The sequence below is a fragment of the Dryobates pubescens genome, chromosome 1 (assembly GCF_014839835.1).
Source record: "Dryobates pubescens isolate bDryPub1 chromosome 1, bDryPub1.pri, whole genome shotgun sequence".
Lineage (NCBI taxonomy): Eukaryota > Metazoa > Chordata > Aves > Piciformes > Picidae > Dryobates > Dryobates pubescens.
The window spans coordinates 35,637,865-35,657,345 of NC_071612.1; the positions used below are offsets into that span (position 1 = coordinate 35,637,865).

Sequence of the window (19,481 nt, forward strand, 5' to 3'; positions counted from 1 at the left end):
AAATTTAACAGCATCATAGAATCACAGAATTGTTAGGGTTGGAAGGGACCACAAAGATCATCCAGTTCCAACCCCCCTGCCATGGGCAGGGACACCTCACACTGGATCAGGTTGCTCAGAGCTACAGCTTGAGACTGTGACCAAAACAAGAGGACACAGTCTCAAGATGTGCCAGGGGTGGTTTAGGTTGGATGTTAGGAAGAAGTTCTTCATAGAAAGAGAGATTGGCCATTGGAATGTGCTGCCCAGGGAGGTGGTGGAGTCACCATCACTGGAGGTGTTTAGGAAGAGACTGGATGGGGTGCTTGGTGCCATGGTTTAGTTGATTAGATGGTGCTGGGTGACAGGTTGGACTTGATGATCTCAAAGGTCTTTTCCAACCTGTTTAATTCTATTCTATTCTATTCTATTCTATTCTATTCTATTCTATTCTATTCTATTCTATTCTATTCTATTCTATTCTATCCAACCTGGCTTTAAAAACCTCCAGGGCTGGGGCTTCGACCACCTCCCTGGGCAACCTGTGCCAGTGTCTCACCACCCTCATGGTGAAAAACTTCTTCCTAGCATCCAATCTGAATCTACTCATTTCTAGTTTTGCACCATTTCCCCTAAACCTATCACTACCTGACAGATCCCAGCAAGAAACTTATTCCAGCTTCATACAACCGATAAAAAGAATGAAAATTAGGCAAGTGTTAAAGCATCAGCACTGAGAAAAGGGAGAAGTTGGTCAGGCTGCTCTTACCTAAAAGGTCTGTCTCCTAGTGGTGAGGTCACTGTGCTCCAGCTCTTTCGGTACTCTTCCCGTTCAGCTTTCTTTTTCCGAAGCGGAGCAGGTACATAGAAAGTCTGATTGCTCTTGTTTGGGAGGTACTGGTTAAAAGGCACAGCTGATTTGGGTTCACCATGTGAGGTTCGCCTCGCCAACATGTCATCTTTTTTCACGTCTGGCATCTTCCTGTGTGGCAGGTCAGTTTCTGAGTCACTTCCTCTCCCTAGTGAGGAAGGAGGAGGGGAAAAAAAATATTACCACTTCTTTTCACTTTCATCCAGTCCTTTTTTTTTAAAAGAAATCATAAATCAGAGAAAACACCACCCAAAAATAATAAGAATAATAATAAATTACATTTAGCATGTGAGCACCAAAAAATGAGGCCATTTTAATCTATATTTATACTTTAAAATCAGTCCCTGAAAGTATTAGCCATAATACCTACACAAACAGTAAACATTCCTCTCTTTTTTTTGGCATCAACCCTTCTTTTCTGTCCATGAAAAACTCACCTTCAGCCAGAGGTCACATCAAAAACTCAAGGTCAGATTAAGCCAGACTTATCAATCACATGGGATAGCCACAGAAGCTTACCTGACAAAAGCCCAGATGGCATATGGGTGTGTTTGACCTGATTCACACTCTCAGACCTTGACTCACACATATGCAGCACAGGCTCAAACAGAAGATTGCTGCATGCTAAATATTTACAGAATAGCAGAAATCTGTGGATGTTTCTATACATAAAAATGGCAGTTTGAAAACACACACACACAGAGCAACAGCTTTGATCAAAATTGGGGAATAAATATCAGCTGCCATAAACCACGAGACTTGGATGGCTGCTCTCCTGTCTCATCTGTTGCTTTGGTCAATCAGTGTAGCACACTGCAAACCAGACAGACCTGATTATGAGATGGCAAGGTGCAAGGAGAGAGGGTGGGGATCTCAGGATTTAGAAGCTGGATTAGCATAGTAAAGACTGAAGACTACTTACTGGGAAAGAATTAAGGTAAGAGAGAAAAACTGAGTTTCGTAGAATAAGATGGGAGATCAGCAGAGCTGACTACTTGATTTTGTTCAGATGAACTGAGCTTTTTAATGTTTACAACCCATTTGAAACATAGAACCTTAGGCAAAATTTTTCCAACTTGAAAACAAAACTCCCAAATGGTAGAACAAATACCTTAAAGACCATCTGGTGTGGAACTACCCTAGTAGTTATTTTGGAAGCCACTTCATAGACATTCACTAGATTCCCTGCACCATCATGAGCCTTTTAAAGTAATTCACAAAGCAGCAATGTAAACAGTCTTCTCCCAGCAGTGTAACATCACTGCAGGCCCTGGTTTGATGGGTGAAATTGAGCATTTTCAGCTATTTCTCCCACCAGCATTCAAATCTTCTCCCAGCTTTGGAGCACTGGATGTCTCTGGCCCTTGGCCTCTTTGCAACACTTGCATAGGCAATAGCTGTTCCTCTTTTTGGGGTGAAGGGAAGCCACCCAGGCTGTGTCCTCTTGTTAATTCACCACACCAGTAGATGAGTAGCTAATTCACTTCTCTCCCCTAGTGAACAACTGAAAACAATGAAGTCATAAAAATCACAAGTAGCTTGTGTATAATTCAAAGTGGGGGGAGGAAAAGAGGTCTAAATATGCTAGGAATGCTATTTGCAAAGAGCTTTTGCAACAGACTGAGTTATTCAATGTTTGCTTGGAGAGAGATGAAGACGAGTGAAAGGGAACAGTAAGGCAAGACACAATGGAAATGAGCTAGTGAGACAAAAACCATCATGCTCTTTGTGCCAGTAATTTTTTGCTGGAACAATTTTGGTTAAGAGCATATGATAAGTAGCACCATGCTTGGTAACCTGAGTCTGTGTCTAAAGAGAAATTGGAGATACAACCACAGAATCACAGTGTCTAAAGATAAATGAGGTTTGGAATGTGTCCAGAGAAGGGCCATGAAGATGATCAGAGGGCTGGAGCACCTCTGCTATGAGGGCAGGCAGAGAGAGTTGGGATTGTTCAGTTTGGATAAGAGAAGGCTCTGAGGAGACCTTACTGTAGCCTTCCAATAACTGAAAAGGGCCTACAAGAAAGCTGGTGAGGGACTTTTTAGGATGTCAGGTTGTGGAGGGTGGATTTAGATTAGATATCAGAAATTCTTCACCATGAGGATGGTGAGACACTGGAACAGGTTGCCCAGGGAGGTGGTGGAAGCCCCATTCCTGGAGGCTTCTAAGGCCAGGCTGGATGGAGCTCTGGGAAACCTGCCCATGGCAGGGGGGTTGGAACTAGATGATCCTTGGGGTCCCTTTCAACCCTGACAATTCTGTGATTCTATGATCATTAGGCTGAGCAGGGCCACAAGCAGCTAAAAGAAAATGAAAGGTTCCCTTGCTGCTATTTGCTATTCTGTTTGCTCTTGGCTTTGTTCTGGTGTTTATTTTTGTCTCACATAAAACCCGGTCTTGAACTGGCAGACAGAAATGCTGGAATAGATAACCACAGTAGCAGAGGGATTAGAATAGATTCCCCTCCCTCATTACTGATATGCCTACCAGCAGCCTCAAGCTGAGTACTTCAAAAGGCTTCTTTAATTATTCATATTTTTACTCATGAAATTATTTTCAGCTCAAAATTGGAGGGGAAAAAAAAAAAACCACACTTGAAGCCAAAGCACCAAGTGGAAGATGCAGTTGTGCCCTACATTTATAATCTTAACTTTGTTGTTCTGCATTTCCAAGAAGAAGCAGCAGCAGCAGTTTCCACAACCCATACACCACAGACACACACGTGTCCGTTGTACAAGGATCCCACACAAATGATGTCCAAGCAGTGGATTTTATTCATTCCTGTGCACATCAGCAACTCCATGGGCAGGTCAGTCTGAAAATCTCCTGTTTAAAATACATCCTCCTGCTTTACCACTGGTTTTGTTTGCTTTTGGCCATGGGACAATATCCACAACAGACACCAGAGCAGTTCCTAAACAGCAGGGCTAATCACAGATGGCATTTGTGAAGGTAGCATTACTTTTCCCACCTAAACCAACCATCACCTTAGGATTACTTACATCATAGAATTACAGCTTTGAAGAGACCCTGGAGATCATCTACCCCAGCCTCCCAGTAGTTGATGCCTCCCAACTAGACTTGGTTGCTTAAGGCCTCATCCAACCTGGTCTTGAACACCTCCACAGAGGGAGCATTCACAACCTCTTATTGCAGAGTCTCACCTCGCTCATACTGAAGAACATCCACCTAAGACCTAGTCTAAATCTACTGTCCCTCAGCTTAAAACTATTCCCCCTTGTCTTATTGCTAGACACCCTTATGGAAAGTACCTCTCCAGTCTCAGGTTATTAGAAGGCAGCTATAAGGAGCCCACAGAGTCTTCTCTTCTCCAGGCAGAAAACCCCCAGCTCCCTCAGCCTATGCTCATAGTAGAGGTGCTACAGCCCTTGGATCATCTCCATTCATGATTTTTTTTCACTATCTAAGAGTGGAAAGAATCCTAGCTTTATTTCACTAGCATATTATTTGTAAAGCTCCTATCTGAACGGAGAGAGAAGTAGTGAAAGCAGAACCCTTTTCTCCATCCAGCTTTGCACATGCATTATTTCTATCAAAAACTACATGCAGCTGAGTGAAATATCGGCCTGCTGGGGCCACAGCAAGAGGTTTGACAGAAGAGAGGTCAGCCAAGCTACAGCTCACCTGCAACTCTTGGAGAAGACAGCTGTGAAGCAATGGCAGCAGCAAGCAGGGGAAAATGGGACATGTAAGAAAGGGCCAGCTGGACCAATCACACGTGTGCACACAGCATCTGCACGTACCCCAGGTCTGGATATGGTTAAAGTGTAATTTTTAACAACAAGCTTTGTGTGCTTGCATCTTACTTTGTGTTTGTTATGGACTCAAGAATGTGACACGATTATATGTCTTAGCTGTGGCAAACAACCAACCACAAACCCCTACTAAAATTTGCTTGTACAGCAGAAATTGATAGGGAGCAGCTACAGGACATAAGTAACTGGCTACCCACCAGGGTCCAAGCAGGCAGAGACACTGGACCCTCTTTGAGCCCCCAGGATGAAGCAACACTTCTTGATTAGGACATGTGAGGTTCTCCTCTTTGCCAACACCACCCTTTTGTCTCATTTGGGAAAGCAGAAAAATGTTTTGTGATGTGGAGACTGAGAGGGCATGATCCTGTTTCAAGGAATCAGCAGCTGGTTCTGGATGGCCAACTAGCAACAGCCCCAACACCACAGGCCACTCAAACCAGCCGAGCAGAGCTTAGCCCTGCTTTCCCCACAGCTCTGTCATAGTTCAGCTGTGATACCAGCTCTCCCTGCCAGCTCTTCAGTTTTAAGAAGTTCTCCATCACCTCAGGAAATCTCTCATGTGTCCGGTAATGATTAGCACCAGTCTCTTTTTCGTTGCCAAAAGCAGTATAAACATCTGGTTCCTACCAAGAAGTCTTTCTGCCCTTCTTTTTTTTTTTTTTTTTTTTAATTTTTAAAATAAATAACATTACTAAGGAGAAGGGATTCATGTGTGGAACATAACTTCATCTGATGATGAAGTTTGATTCATCTATTCATCAGGAATGCAACCATGCAGTGGCAGCCTCAGTCGAGCATCCTTTTGTTTCGAAGCAGAATCCTGCTCACGACAGGTAACCTAAGTGCATGCCCCACACCTACCCCTAGCAAATCCTTCCTCATCCAGCACACTGTATTTACAAGCCTCTGGAAACCTCAGGGAATAAGACATGAAAGGCAGAGATGCAGCATCCTTTCAGTAAGGCTGGAATCCTGACTCAAAGGTATACAAAGATGGCCACGGCTCTGATGCCGGGAGCTATTAAATTGCCCCAGTTTCTAAATACCACAGGAAAAAAACCTGCTGTTTGGTAAAATGTGCAGACTTCAAAACTCAGACACGTAGCAGACATTTCCAAGATAGTTCTATGCTTTTTATCTGCTCAGGATTTCCTTAGCAAACATTTTATTCACTTCAGTATTTCCCTTGTTCCTGTGCTTTCATGTCTTGCTCCAGCCTCTTTAAGCAGTTTCAGCGAGTCTGCCTAACGTCCTCTTACACCATCACCCAGAAAAGCACACTTCCCATCATAAAATTACACTGCAATGATGTCACTCATTTTCCAAGGCTATGCTATCTGAACTGAGACAGCCTTCAAGTTGCTGGCAAAGTCAGCACAAATTGGCATTCATAGACAAGTTCTCCCAAGGGATTAGTGCGGTCCAGAGGCTGTGTCCAGCTCCTGCCTGACAACGCTTGCTCCAGGAACGGTACTGATGTCCCAACGCTCTGCGTGTCCTGCGTTGAGACTGGTACTTACCATCACTGCTCCCTCTCAGCACTACATCTGGAGAGGGTGTCTGCTGTGAGCGGGAGCCAAAGGAGTCCAGGCTGTCAAAGGAATCATCTCTGCCGTGGCGAGGAGGGGAGAGGGAGTCGCTGCGTTCCGAGTCCCAGCAGTCTATGTAGCCGCTGTCACGAATGCTGCGCTTCGGGCTCTCGATGTCCTCTGTTTCCTGCATGGGAGCACAGCAGGCAGCTCTTCATCAAGGAGCTAGTGACATACTCATGAGATCCATCCCACATCAGACAATAAAGCTTCTTCCCAAAATACTAAACATCTCCTCCCCAAAAAGGGGTTCTCTTGTTTTCTGCCCCTGCTCCCCTTCAGAACAAAAGAGCGAGTTTGCAGAACAGACCAATTTTATCCTGATTAAGAGGAAACTCAGCTCACTAGATTAGTATTGAAAAAAAAGCTGCAACAGGCAAGTTAATAAACTGATCAAAAACTGAAAACAACCTGAAACTTGACTTGTTGTCCATAGTCCATAGCACAGGCAAAGGAACTACAGTTTTAACATCGTGCCTGCGTCAGGTTTAAGCTCACTGCTTTCCAAAAGATCCCTCCCTCCCCTGGCCCATCTATTGTATCTGGCTGGGACACCAGCAGACAGCATTTGTTGTTGCTGCTTCAGCTCGGCAAAATAATGAAGCAGTGTGCCCCAGCCTCCCTCTACCTTGAAGAGAAATTCCTGTTATGAAAGAGGGATGTCTTTCTGAAGCAATCAGCAATGAAAAATATGCAAAATGCTTTTCCTGATGCCTCAGAAGAATTCAGTTGTGCTCTTTACTCTTTGCCAGCTCCTGGCTCTGGGGGATATGAAAGCACTTGTAGCTGACCCACATGTTCAGAGCAGGGAGAACAATGGTTGTCTTTGACAGCCCTGTGATTATAAATTCTTTCCAGTGCAAGCAGCACATACTAAAACACTGAAACTCCAGCAGAGGAAAAGGTCAATAGAAGCCATCCTCACCCTTGCATTATAATAAATCCCTTGTTTCAGAGGGTGTCTTAACATTAATTACAATCACACAGGCTCAGACAAAGCAAAAATAACTACGTTTACTCAAAGATAAATCTGGTTTTTTTCTCCCCTGACAGTAAGTAGAGTCAGAAATGTGGGTGTCATGATCAGACTGACAGTCTGTGACCCAGAGAGACTGGAATGTGATTTTTTTTTTCCTTTTCTTTTTTTTTTTTTTACCCCAGAAGCATTTGAATATTAATTCCTAATTAAGAATCACCCCCTGCTTACCAGTAGCTGTAGCACAATGGCTATGTCGAGCATAGCTCCCACTGTCCCTGACTGCTAAAGGGTTCCCCACTACCAATGGGTACCCATCACTGATGACAAGATCCATCAAGAACATCAAGCCCTATGAGGAGATACTGAAGGAGCCTGGAGAAGAGGAGGCTCAGGGGGGACCTTATTGCTGTCTACAACTACCTGAAGGGAGGTTGTAGACAGGTGGGGGTTGGTCTCTTCTCCCAGGCAACCAGCACCAGAACAAGAGGACACAGTCTCAAGCTGTGCCAGGGGAGGTTTAGGCTGGATGTTAGGAAGAAGTTCTACACAGAGAGAGTGATTTCCCGTTGGAATGTGCTGCCCAGGGAGGTGGTGGAGTCACCATCATTGGAGGTGTTCAAGAGGAGACTTGATAGTGTGCTTGGTTGCATGGTTTAGTGGATTAGGTGGTGTTGGATAAGAGGTTGGACACGATGATCTTGAAGGTCTCTTCTAACCTGGTCTATTCTATTCTATTCTATTCTATTCTATTCTATTCTATTCTATTCTATTCTATTCTAATCATGGCATGCTACCTAAAAGCAGGTTTGCTGGAGCAGTGATGGAGGCAGCCCTGCATTAACACACCAAAGCTTTCGTGCAGAAAAGGGGGAGGCTCAAAGGGAGACGGGGCCATCAGACCCAATGTCCTGCAGACTTTTCAGGAAGGAGGCTTAATTAGTGCCACTCACTGTGACTCTGCCAAAATACCACATTAAGGGCAGCGGCAAAGGTCGCCTAAGGCCAAGCTAAACTGTGGTAATGTCATGAAGTAACCCCACTGCAAACTGAAGTGAAAGCATTCTCTAAGCCCAAATAAAATACGCCTAACAAAGTCAAAATTGAATCCTATGTAACCTCCTTCCTCAGCTCTGCTCAGTGGCCTAAAATACAGGCAGAAACACTGGACAACAAAGATCTGCCTCTCTGAAATCTGCATGAGTTACACACATCCAAACCCAAACCTTAACAGTCTTATCAAAATCCAGTTTGTGACACAATCCAAAAATCTTTTTAAAAATCCAAATTCCCCAAATCCCCAAATCCCTTCATACCAATGAGATATTCTCAATCCTCAGGCACACTTCCATTTTCCTAAATTACTGGATTTGAATGATACAGAACTGCTCAGCAGCTACAGGGACTTAAACCAGGGCAAAAAGCCTCATCCTGCGTTCACTATCTCCCAGAGTTTGAGAACAGTCCAGCGCTGAACTAATGAGTTCTCCAGACCCTACTTTCAAAGGCCTGTTGATGTTAATTTTGCATGCTGCTCACCAGGAATTAGGAGGCAGGCCCCAGGATGGGACCCTAGACTTCTGTAAGCATGCTCTTTATAGCCTTCCCCTGCTTGGCAAAGGCTCTCCCAGCCCAGCACTGTCTCACAGACGAATACTTGTCCTGCCTTCAACAAACGTCATCTCCCAAGTGTTATCAGTGGGAAAGTGGTTATCTGCAGGACTGATAACACTGCAACATGACACACAACAGCACATTAAGCCTTTTATGTTATTAAACTAAAAGCACAGTATGTCACTGAGCATTGGTAAAAGTATGAGTGCCAAATATAAGACGTGTTTCTCCAGGAAGTTCCACCCATTGAATATAATCAAAAAGCCATGGAAGTTCTGTCAATGGGAAATCTCAGGCTTAAAAGTAAAGAAGAATGCGTGCCCAAATAGTTAATGAAATTAAAAACAGAGTAGCAAGAATAAAATTAGAAATGAATAGCCCTTTCAGAATGAGAACTAGAAAAAGATGGGTCTGAGACAACTCACATTTGAGCTGCCTCTTGAATTGCTTATTAAAAAAGGAGGGCAGAGAGGATTTATAACAGAAAAACTAAACCAGGCTGAATTTATGGTCAATTTAATTATTAAATTCTGTGGGGAAAAAAATTGCCTGTAGAGAATGTGATAAAGTGTCTTTTCATCACTTGAGCTCAGCTATAAAGATCATCAGAGTGTTGCACAGCATGATTAACATGTTCTATTTTACAACCAAATCCTCTTCAAATGTAGTAACAGACAAACCCACAAATGCCAGTGGGAAATACTGCATGGGTACAGAGGCAGGGAGGTGACCTTAAAATAAGTAGCCAGTGGCTTTCATAGCAGCATCACCTAAACTTCTGGAGGCCAGCAAGGTGTGTTTTTCCACATTAAAAGCTTTCAGCTTTTATGAGTTCTCTATTCTGCTCCCAGTTCCAACATCTGCAACAAATCAAGTCCCAGCCTTTTGCTTTTGTCCTTGACCTGCAGCCCTCTGAACAGCCCAGCCAGGCACTTCACAATCATCAGCTCTCTGGAGAACACCACCTTTTGGCCCCAGCCTACCTCATCCCACAAGAGGGCTCAAGATAAGACCTCCAAAACACTCTGACAATTAATTTGATGGGTAAGGAAAAAGAAGAGCCTTGTGGTGTGAGATTAAACATTGAAAAAAATAAACCATGATAACCATGCAGCACTAGCAGTGTAATAATCTGCACTGTGGCAATTTTTCTCTGTTAGATCCCTTGACCATCTTTGTTTCCTTTCAGACTCTTTGGAGCGGGGACTGCTCCTTCTCCCATCCTCTATTTGTTAAAAACTCAAGTATTAGCTCCATTTCACTGCTGAGGCTCAATCATATCACTCATGAGTGGCAAGGTCCTGAGTAATAGTACAGGTCATTTCCAATGAAGACCAACATAAATCTCTACTGAGAAGCAGGATGTTCTCTTTTCCTCCCCATTTCCACCTCCTTGTTCTCAGGAACTGGGCTCACAAATAGGGATTTTACCCATCTAGGTAAGGCTCTCTTGGTCAGATTAGGGAGAAAGGAACTACTATCAGTAAATCAAGTACTGCTTCTTCTCCAGCGCTGGCCCTCTGAGACCCCAGAATGAAAAGCTGCAGTTGTTGCAGATGCAGTAGCACAGAGGTCAAAGAGTCTCCCATGGTCCCCAAATCCTGCTGCCTGTGATGACTTGGCTATTACACGAGATGAGGAGGGAACAGCAGGCACGAAGTTCTCTGTGGGCTGAGAACACATCTGCATGGCCTTTCATGGGCAGTATCTCCAACACATACAATGCTAGTACAGGCTGCTGCCACCTTCTTACATGTGTGCTCCTGCTGCTTCCACCTCCAGTAAATGCAGGCTTGGATATCAACACTAACCATTCCTGGGGTTAAGTGTCAGGGTTCAGGGCATGCTGGAGTGCTCAACCCAGAATTCCCAAACCAGCCTACAGCAACCACAACTCTTCCTTTCCAGCAAGAGCTCAGATCATTATAAACCACCAAATATGACTTCTGCCAGTATTTTGAGCTCGGCAAAGCACAGATTCATCATAGCTATGCCCTTGGTGAAACATAATCTCCTCCTCCTATCCTTCAGCTTTATTTAGATACTTTGGTTTGATGTTTTCTGTTGCAACATAAAAACAGAAGAGTTGCCCATGAGACTGGATGTTTTAAACAAGAAAATTCTCTGCTCCTGCCAAGTCCTGCCATCTTACTTTTTGAGCCTCAACTCTTCTATCTGTAACTGTATTTCATGAATGAAAACCATTCAAACCAAAACATAAGGAAATGACGATGCCAGAGCCATGGGACAATTCTAAAGCCCTGTTTGACATGACATACTGCATCATAAAGCTGTGTTCATGGCTTGGTTAAGTCAGAAAGACCTTTTTGAAGGAGGCAGGGGTTCAGTAAGTAATTTGTACTCCAGCCCCCCACTTCTCTCATATTTAGCAACCAACAGGTTATTTACAGGAGTAATAATCCAAATGAAATGTCTATTCCCAAAACAGAACAAAGAGATACCTTTCTCATTTGTGCCAGCAAACCTTCAAACTCCTTCAGGTTCAGGGTTGATCCACTATAAGATGTGCAGCTGTTTGCTGCTTTTCCTAGCCAATAAATGGTGACTAATACCTGCAGAAGTTAATAATAATTAGTTGAAGCTATCTACACAGTCAGTTAGCTCAGTTTACATCCCTTCAGCATCTCTCATTTATTCAAAACTGCACAGCAGCACAAGATTTTGCTATACATCAGACTTGAAAGGGAAGTGTCTGTCAGTGGTTAAATAAATACCTCAGGTAACTATGAACATTTAAACAGTCCTAGAGAATATGCAACTTAACACATTATATTCCTGGTATATTCATAGAAATATGAAACAGTTCATGTCTACCTGGAAAATAAACAGCAGAACTGAACAGGAAAACTAGACAAGGTGTTTTAAACTGCCTAGAAAACACACTCAGAAATAAATGTTGTAAATCCAACAGGAAAATAACCCTCTAAATTTAGAGTACTAATACTTGTGGTCTTTAATTAAAACAGTCAAGACAATGGAATAAATAAGATCTCTGAAATGTGTGTTTGCCTATTTAAAGGACAGCAAATGTAGTTCCATTTTTAATCATCTTAATGTAATTAACCAGATGACATGGGAATATTTACTTCCAGGCTTCTGCTAGCTTAAGAAATGCTTAGCCCAAGATTAATCAAAAGCCACGAGCATCTGGTTGTTTCTATCATACTGAAGTGGAAAGAGTCAGTGGTTTCATTCAAGTTCTGACTTGATGTCTCTCCATAACGCAAAAGTCACTTCAAAACTAGCATGGAAAAAAACAACCAACCAACCCAAGAGTTGCTCTTGCAAATGTTTATATACCCCCTCAGTCCTTTAGGCAGCAAAGCAGTCTGGTCTGTTGCACTTGTTTGAAAAGGGAGAAATGATGATGCCCAGGATGGTCAAACCCAACATCTCCACAACCAGGTATTTATAACATGCAGGGATAGCAAACAGTCCTTCTCTGCACCCACGTACGTTTCCTCTTAAAGCTATGTCTTTAATGGTACCCGTGTAGCAGCAATTTGGACTGGAAACTGATCATGAAAGGCAATTGATCTCAGTTAAAAACACCCAAACCATCACCTCAGAACTCAGGGCTTTTTCTCCTTACATGCTCATTATTCTGGAATGTTCTGTGACACTGCAAAGTATTTAACAAATGCAGAACCAAGAGGAAATATTTTGATGTGGAAAACATGGGCAATCAATAAGAACTAACAGTTGCCACCATCTCAAAACAGAGAAATTAAACAAATGGAAATATGGTATTTTATGTTTGAATGGGACAGGACCATATAACAAAATTTGTGAGGGGTTTGGAACACAAGCCCTATGAAGAGAGGCTGAGGGAGCTGGGATTGCTTAGCCTGGAGAAGAGGAGGCTCAGGGGAGACCTTCTTGCTCTCTACAACTACCTGAAGAGAGGTTTTAGACAAGCCAGGGCTGGTCTCTTCTCCCAGGCAACCAGCACCAGAACAAGAGAACACAGTCTCAAGCTGTGCCAGGGGAGGTTCAGACTGAATGTTAGGAAGAAATTCTACACAGAGAGAGTGATTGCCCATTGGAATGTGCTGCCTGAGGAGGTGGTGGAGTCACCATCATTGGAGGTGTTTAGGAGAAGACTTGATAGGGTGCTTGGTTGCATGGTTTAGTAGATTAGGTGGTGTTGGATGATGGGTTGGACATGATGATCTTGAAGGTCTCTTCCAACCTGGTTTACTCTATTCTATTCTATTCTATTCTATTCTATTCTATTCTATTCTATTCTATTCTATTCTATTCTATTCTATTCTATTCCATTCCATTCCATTCCATTCCATTCCATTCCGTTCCATTCCATTCTAATTTCATACTATATAGTGAACTAAAGAAAGCAAGACTAGGAGAAATCCCAAGGGGGTGTTGTGGACAGACATGTTAGACTCTTCTTCCCTACAACATGCACCTACGTTCCTTCAGTGCCTCCTGCTCAGCCACATATTCCAGACTTCCAATTAGCCTTTTGCAATCAGCTTGCTCTAACATCCACATTTTTCATTAAGTGTGCTGAACAAAACCACACACAACGCTCCAGCTGAGGCCCCGCCAGAAAACGATACAGCATGTACATACAGAACCTCTGTTTAAAATCAACTGCATGCATTTTGTATCTATAAATACAGTTGATATTTCCCTTTTAGTTTATAAATAATATACAGGCCATCAAGCAGCTGAATAATGTGTGTAATCAAGTTCAGAAATTTCCCCCTTTGTTTTTAAAACTTCATCCAAATTGATACTGCCATGCAAGGGAATTGAGGTGGCTCACCAATGCTGATTTTTCTTTTGTCTTGAAATAACCTTTATCTGAGCTGTTTTCCTTCAATCAGCACTACTAAGCAAATTGGCATAAAAAATTTTCACAGTACATGTTCTCAACTTAAGTGAAAACACTTGCAAATAGAGTCATAGAATCAATAAGGTTGGAAAAGACCTCAGAGATCATCAAGTCCAACCTGTCACCCAACACCTCATGGCTAACTAAACCATGGCTTCAAGTGTCACATCCAATCCCTTTTTGAACATCTCCAGGGACGGGGACTCCACAACCTCCCTGGGCAGCACATTCCAATGGCTAACAACTCTCTCAGAGAAGAACTTTCTCCTCACCTCCAGCCTAAACCTCCCCTAGTGCAGCTTGAGACTGTGTCCTCTTGTTCTGGTGCTGGTTGCCTGGGAGAAGAGACCAACGACCCACCTGGCTACAACCTCCCTTCAGGTAGTCGTAGACAGCAGTAAGGTCTCCTCTGAGCCTCTTCTCCAGGCTAAACAACCCCAGCTCCCTCAGCCTCTCCTCATAAGCCTGTGCTTGAGACCTCTCCCCAGCCTCATTGCCCTTCTCTGGAGAAGTTCAAGTGTCTCATAGCAAATGGGAAACTGTCTAATTCCTTTTGCCATTCAGTTCTCTGATGAAGGCTTTACATTTTTATTTCTGCTAGCATCTGGTCACTTTCTCTCTTCTTTTTTAATTTATCCACCTTTTTTTCCCTTGTCTTCCCCTAAATAATGTCCCATTTGCAAGCAATTCTGACTGGCTGTCAGCTAAAGCTACAGGATGATGCACCTGGAAAGCATGTACTGCCTACAAGCAGATTGCAGAGGATACTTCTGAACCCTTATTTAAAATAATACAGCTGTACACAGGTATGTAACCAGTGCCCACAAAAGTGCTAACACACCCAAGCTGAACTTCTCCCTTCCAACTTTGTGTGCTGGAAGCAGAAGATGCTACTCTGATGACGGGAATGACAAGGTTTGTTTGGGGGACATGGGGTGATGGGGTTTATTACTTTTTTACTTGCAGTCATGATTACTGGCTTACAGAGTTATTAGGATAAGGTCCTGGCATTTCCTAGCAGTTTACAGGGATGTGAGCCAGATATAAAACTGAATTTATAGCTGTTTACAGCTGACTAAGGGCAGAGAGCTTGCTAGGTTTTAGAAGAGTAAGTAGCTCTGAGACCAGCAAAGTTCAGCTGTTTACTATTCCACTTAACAGTTAAAGGATCCATTGCCATTCGTTTATATTAACAAGATGTTGAAGTTGATTCGAATTAACCTTTCTGGGGCAACATGTATTTGGAAGAACAATAAGAAAGCTAGTAAATCTGTTAGTAAAGATTTACATCCAGATCTAATGATCATTTTGCTTCATGTCAAATGCTTTGTGCAAATATACTTTAAGTCTATATATTCATGAAAGGCTACGGAGTGTAGCTTCATGGGAGAGTCAGCCTGCTCCCAGTAAAAAACACCATGGACAGCACAGAGACCACATTATTTACCCTTTATCTAAGAAGAGACAAACATTCTCTGGTTTATTTCTATTTTAAGGTTGCTTTGCAATAGCAACTGTACCTAAATTTCCAGCAGAACCTGGTTAGGTTTTGTACTCAGAACTTTGCATTACTACTCATCTGTACTCAGCCTTTATTGACAGAACTCTTGCTCAGGTCAAATACAGGATTAACCAGACGGGGAAAAAAAGTACTCCAAATGATGTACTTACATTTTTCAGCTTCCTACTATAGTCAGTGTTCCTGGATGCACACATACAGACAAAGAAAAAGAAGGGGGAAAAAAATAATCAGAAAGCAGCCACACTTTCCAAGAGCATCTATGCAGCAGATCACATTTTCCCTAACAAAAGCCTGCAGAATGCTTCTGCTGGCTGGAAACACATGAAAGCTAAGAAGATGTAGTTCACACATTCATTTATTCATGACATGGGAGTATTTTGTCACCATTACTTCAATCATTAAATCAGAATTCTGGAAGCACAAAAAGAAAACGTGTTTATAATGGTCCCATGGCAAAGTACGATGGTGCCAAAAATATTTCCTTTAAACAGAGCTGCTGATCTCTTCAAACAACAACCATAACAAAAAAAAAGACCAAAGTCCTCCCTGCTAAAATATGTTCTGCAGGAATCCAACAGTCAGATTCTGCTCTGTGACAAATCATGCAACTCGTATAGATTCTGGAAGCAATTGAACAGGCATGCACAGGAGACTAACCAAATCATCACCAAACATTAGAGAAATAGTAGCACAGCATCATAGTATCAGTCAGGGTTGGAAGGGACCACAAGGATCATCTAGTTCCAACCCCTCTGCCATGGGCAGGGACACCCCACACTAGATCAGGCTGGCCAGAGCCTCATCCAGCCTGGGCTTAAACACCTCCAGGGACGGGGCCTCAACCACCTCCCTGGACAACCCATTCCAGGGCTTCACCACTCTCATGGTGAAGAACTTCCTCCTCACATCCAACCTGAATCTCCCCACCTCCAGCTTCATTCCATTCCCCCTAGTCCTATCACTACCTGAGATCCTGAGAATCCCTTCCCAGCCTTCTTGTAGGCCCCCTTCAGATACTGGAAGGCCACAATAAGGTCACCTTGGAGCCTTCTCTTCTCCAGACTGAACAGCCCCAACTCCTTCAGTCTGCCCTCATAGGAGAGGTGCTCCAGCCCTCTGATCATCCTCGTGGCCCTTCTCTGGACACCTTCCAGTACATCCATATCCCTCTTGTAATAGGGGCTCCAGAACTGGAGGCAGTACTCCAGGTGGGGTCTCACCAGAGCTGAGTAGAGGGGGAGAATCACCTCCCTTGACCTGCTAGCCATACTTCTCTTGATGCAGCCCAGGATATGATTGGCTTTCCGGGCTGCAAGTGCACATTGAGATGCAGTAGGTGCTTCTGGGGAAATGTGTTGGTTTTAGGCTATGCCTTTAAAATTTACAGATTTTGAGCAGAAAAGTAGAAAAATATAAAGAAATCACCACTGGGTGCGAAAAGGAAAACAAAAGATTATTCTAAACAAATTCATTGGATAAATATCTAGAATAAGAGCTGTAGCAGAACAGTTCTCTCTCTTCTTTCCTGATCTCTGATATTTTTGTTTCACTAGGGAGAGAATAGAATAGAATAGAATAGAATAGAATAGAATAGAATAGAATAGAATAGAATAGAATAGAATAGAATAGAATAGAATAGAATTAACCAGGTGGGAAAAGACCCCTGAGATCATCAAGTCCAACCTACCACCCAACACCACCTAATCAACTAGACCATGGCACCAAGCACCCCATCCAGTCTCTTCCTAAACAACTCCAGGGACAGTGACTCCACCGCCTCCCTGGGCAGCACATTCCAATGGCCAATCTCTCTTTCTGTGAAGAACTTCTTCCTAACATCCAGCCTAAACTTCCCCTGGTGCAGCTTGAGACTGTGTCCTCTTTTTCTGGTGCTGGTTGCCTGGGAGAAGAGCCCAACCCCCACCTGGCTACAACCTCCCTTCAGGTAGTTGTAGACAGCAAGAAGGTCTCCTCTGAGCTTCCTCTTCTCCAGGCTAAGCAACCCCAGCTCCCTCAGCCTCTCCTCATAGGGCTTGTGCTCAAGGCCTCTCCCCAGCTTTGTTGCTCTTCTCTGGACACCTTTCAGCAACTCAACATCTTTCCTAAACTGAGGAGCCCAGAACTGGACACAGGACTCAAGGTATGGACTAACCAGTACTGAGTATAGGGGTAGAATGATCTCCCCTGCTCCTGCTGGCCACACTATTTCTGATGCAGGCCAGGATGTCATTGGCCACCTGGGCACACTGCTGGCTCATGTTCAGCCTACTATCAGCCAGCACCCCCAGGTCCCTCTCTGCCTGGCCGCTCTCCAGCCACTCTGTCCCCAACCGGTAGCACTGCATGGGGTTGTTGTGGCCAATGTGTAGAACCCAGCACTTAGATGTGTTAAATCTCATGCTGCTGGACTCTGCCCATCTGTCCAGCCTGTCAAGGTCCTTCTGCAGAGCTCTCCCATCCTCTAACAGATCAACACCTGCCCCCAGCTTGGTGTCATCAGCTGGCCTTGGCTGAGCTGTTAAGTCTAACCCCTGCTTTCTCTCTGCTCCTTTTCTCTCTTGGGATGGGGGGGTGGGGGTGGGGCAGTGGAACAGCTTCCCTGGTTGTGTTGCTTGCTAATTGTAAATATCTGTATAATATTGTAAATCCTGTACATTTGGTACATATGCATTGCATTCCATCATAGAGTGTAGCTCTTGCTTGTAAATACAGCTTCATTTGCTTCTATCTGAGTTGGTCTGGCAAAGTTAATGCTGGGAGGAAACTTCAACCCACCACAGGAAATAAGCATCACAAAGAACCAAATATGTGAGTGAAGCAATAAAGATCTTGCCACTTGCAACAGAACCTGCTGGGGAGAATATTTAGGTTTTGAATATGGACTCAAGCAGTCACTGGCATTCTTCTCAGTTTAGTTTCTCACCAATGTTTGAAGGATGGAAGCTTTATGTTGGAAAGAACAAAGGACCAATTTTTGCACAAACTGAAACAGTGGCTCAAAATTCAGCAAAGAAGCCATTAAAACAAAAAAAGAAATGGAGGAAATGTGCATCACATTTAGGTGCTGAGAAACATGTAAGGCTACTTCAGACTCAGTAAAGATTGTCTCCTGATGTAGAATGGAATTGCCTTCTACTATGATAGTAATGTTGCAGTGGATTTAAAGGTTACCTGACAAAAACTGACTACATTTAAATCTGTGAGGACAACAAAACCTTAAATATAGGCAATGCTCAAAAAAAAAAAAGGAAAGTGTTTTTGATACCATCTTTGTGAAGTCAAAATTTTATCTGCCAATACCCACATGCTAAGAAAAATAAAGCAGTCCTATTTTTTTCCTTAATAAAATAGCAGTAGAAAAGAGTCTTGTTTAACAAGTCAGAAAGAAATTCTTTATAGCATTAGCTCATAACTTTTATAAGCTGAATGAGCCAAGAAGAAAAGACCTATCTCAATGAACATCTATATGAAAAAGAAAGGTAAAAAACGCAATTTTCTTATTCAGGTGTGAACTTCATGTCCATCCTTTGCCACAGAACATTTTTACCATGGTTAAAAAAATAATAAATCAGAAGTCTTTAAAAAGGGGCTAAGGAAAAAAAACATCCTTGTGCTTTGGGAACTAGCTAGCAGAAGACAGTCTTGAACATATTTCTCTACAACAGTCATGGACTTGGCTTGTGCACTCAACTCAGTCACTCAGCATGAACTTGGATAGTGCTAGGAAACCATTTGGCTCATTTCCACAGCTGCTTTCTCTAAAGAGTTGATGGGGAGAAAAAAACACAAACATGCCCATGAGACACTGCATGTCTACCTAGCATCATACTTGGTGGAGGGTCAAGTCAGCTTTGCCAAGTTTATTACTCCTGGTTTAACTTGCTCCTGTGCTGGACAGCTCTCCTTGGAGCTCCATGCTAGTCCCAGCCTCTCAACCTGTCTCCTCCAAGGTATTCTATCATCCTCAATCCAAGAAGGTCAAACTTCTTATGGAAAAGACCCCTTCTCTCTGGTTTCACATGGAAATTAGGGTTTTATATGGAGATTAGGGCTTGGTTTGCGACTCTCTCCAGCCACTTATTGTCATGAGGACAGGATGTTGTCACAGGACATCAGGAAGAACCTTCTTCCATTGCAATATTACCAGATTTAGAAGAAACACTTAACATAGCCCTGTGTTGCTGGCATGTACAGGTGAGAAGAACCACATATTAGAGGCATAAACTTAGAAAGGAGCTGAGAGCAGGACATTATCCCTTAAAACAAGGGAAG

The 19,481-nt window shown here is 43.2% G+C and overlaps 1 protein-coding gene across 1 annotated transcript in view; it reads right to left on the reverse strand.

Annotated features, from left to right (window-relative positions):
• LIMCH1 (LIM and calponin homology domains 1) overlaps window positions 1–19,481 on the reverse strand; it is a 223,646-nt gene that overhangs the window by 67,541 nt on the left and 136,624 nt on the right. Inside the window, exons 5-8 of the mRNA XM_054163774.1 lie at window positions 15,359–15,389; window positions 11,271–11,381; window positions 6,150–6,345; window positions 749–998 (exon numbers count right to left, since the gene is read on the reverse strand). Coding sequence (XP_054019749.1) covers window positions 749–998; window positions 6,150–6,345; window positions 11,271–11,381; window positions 15,359–15,389 — 588 coding nt within the window. The remainder of the gene's footprint in view (window positions 1–748; window positions 999–6,149; window positions 6,346–11,270; window positions 11,382–15,358; window positions 15,390–19,481) is intronic.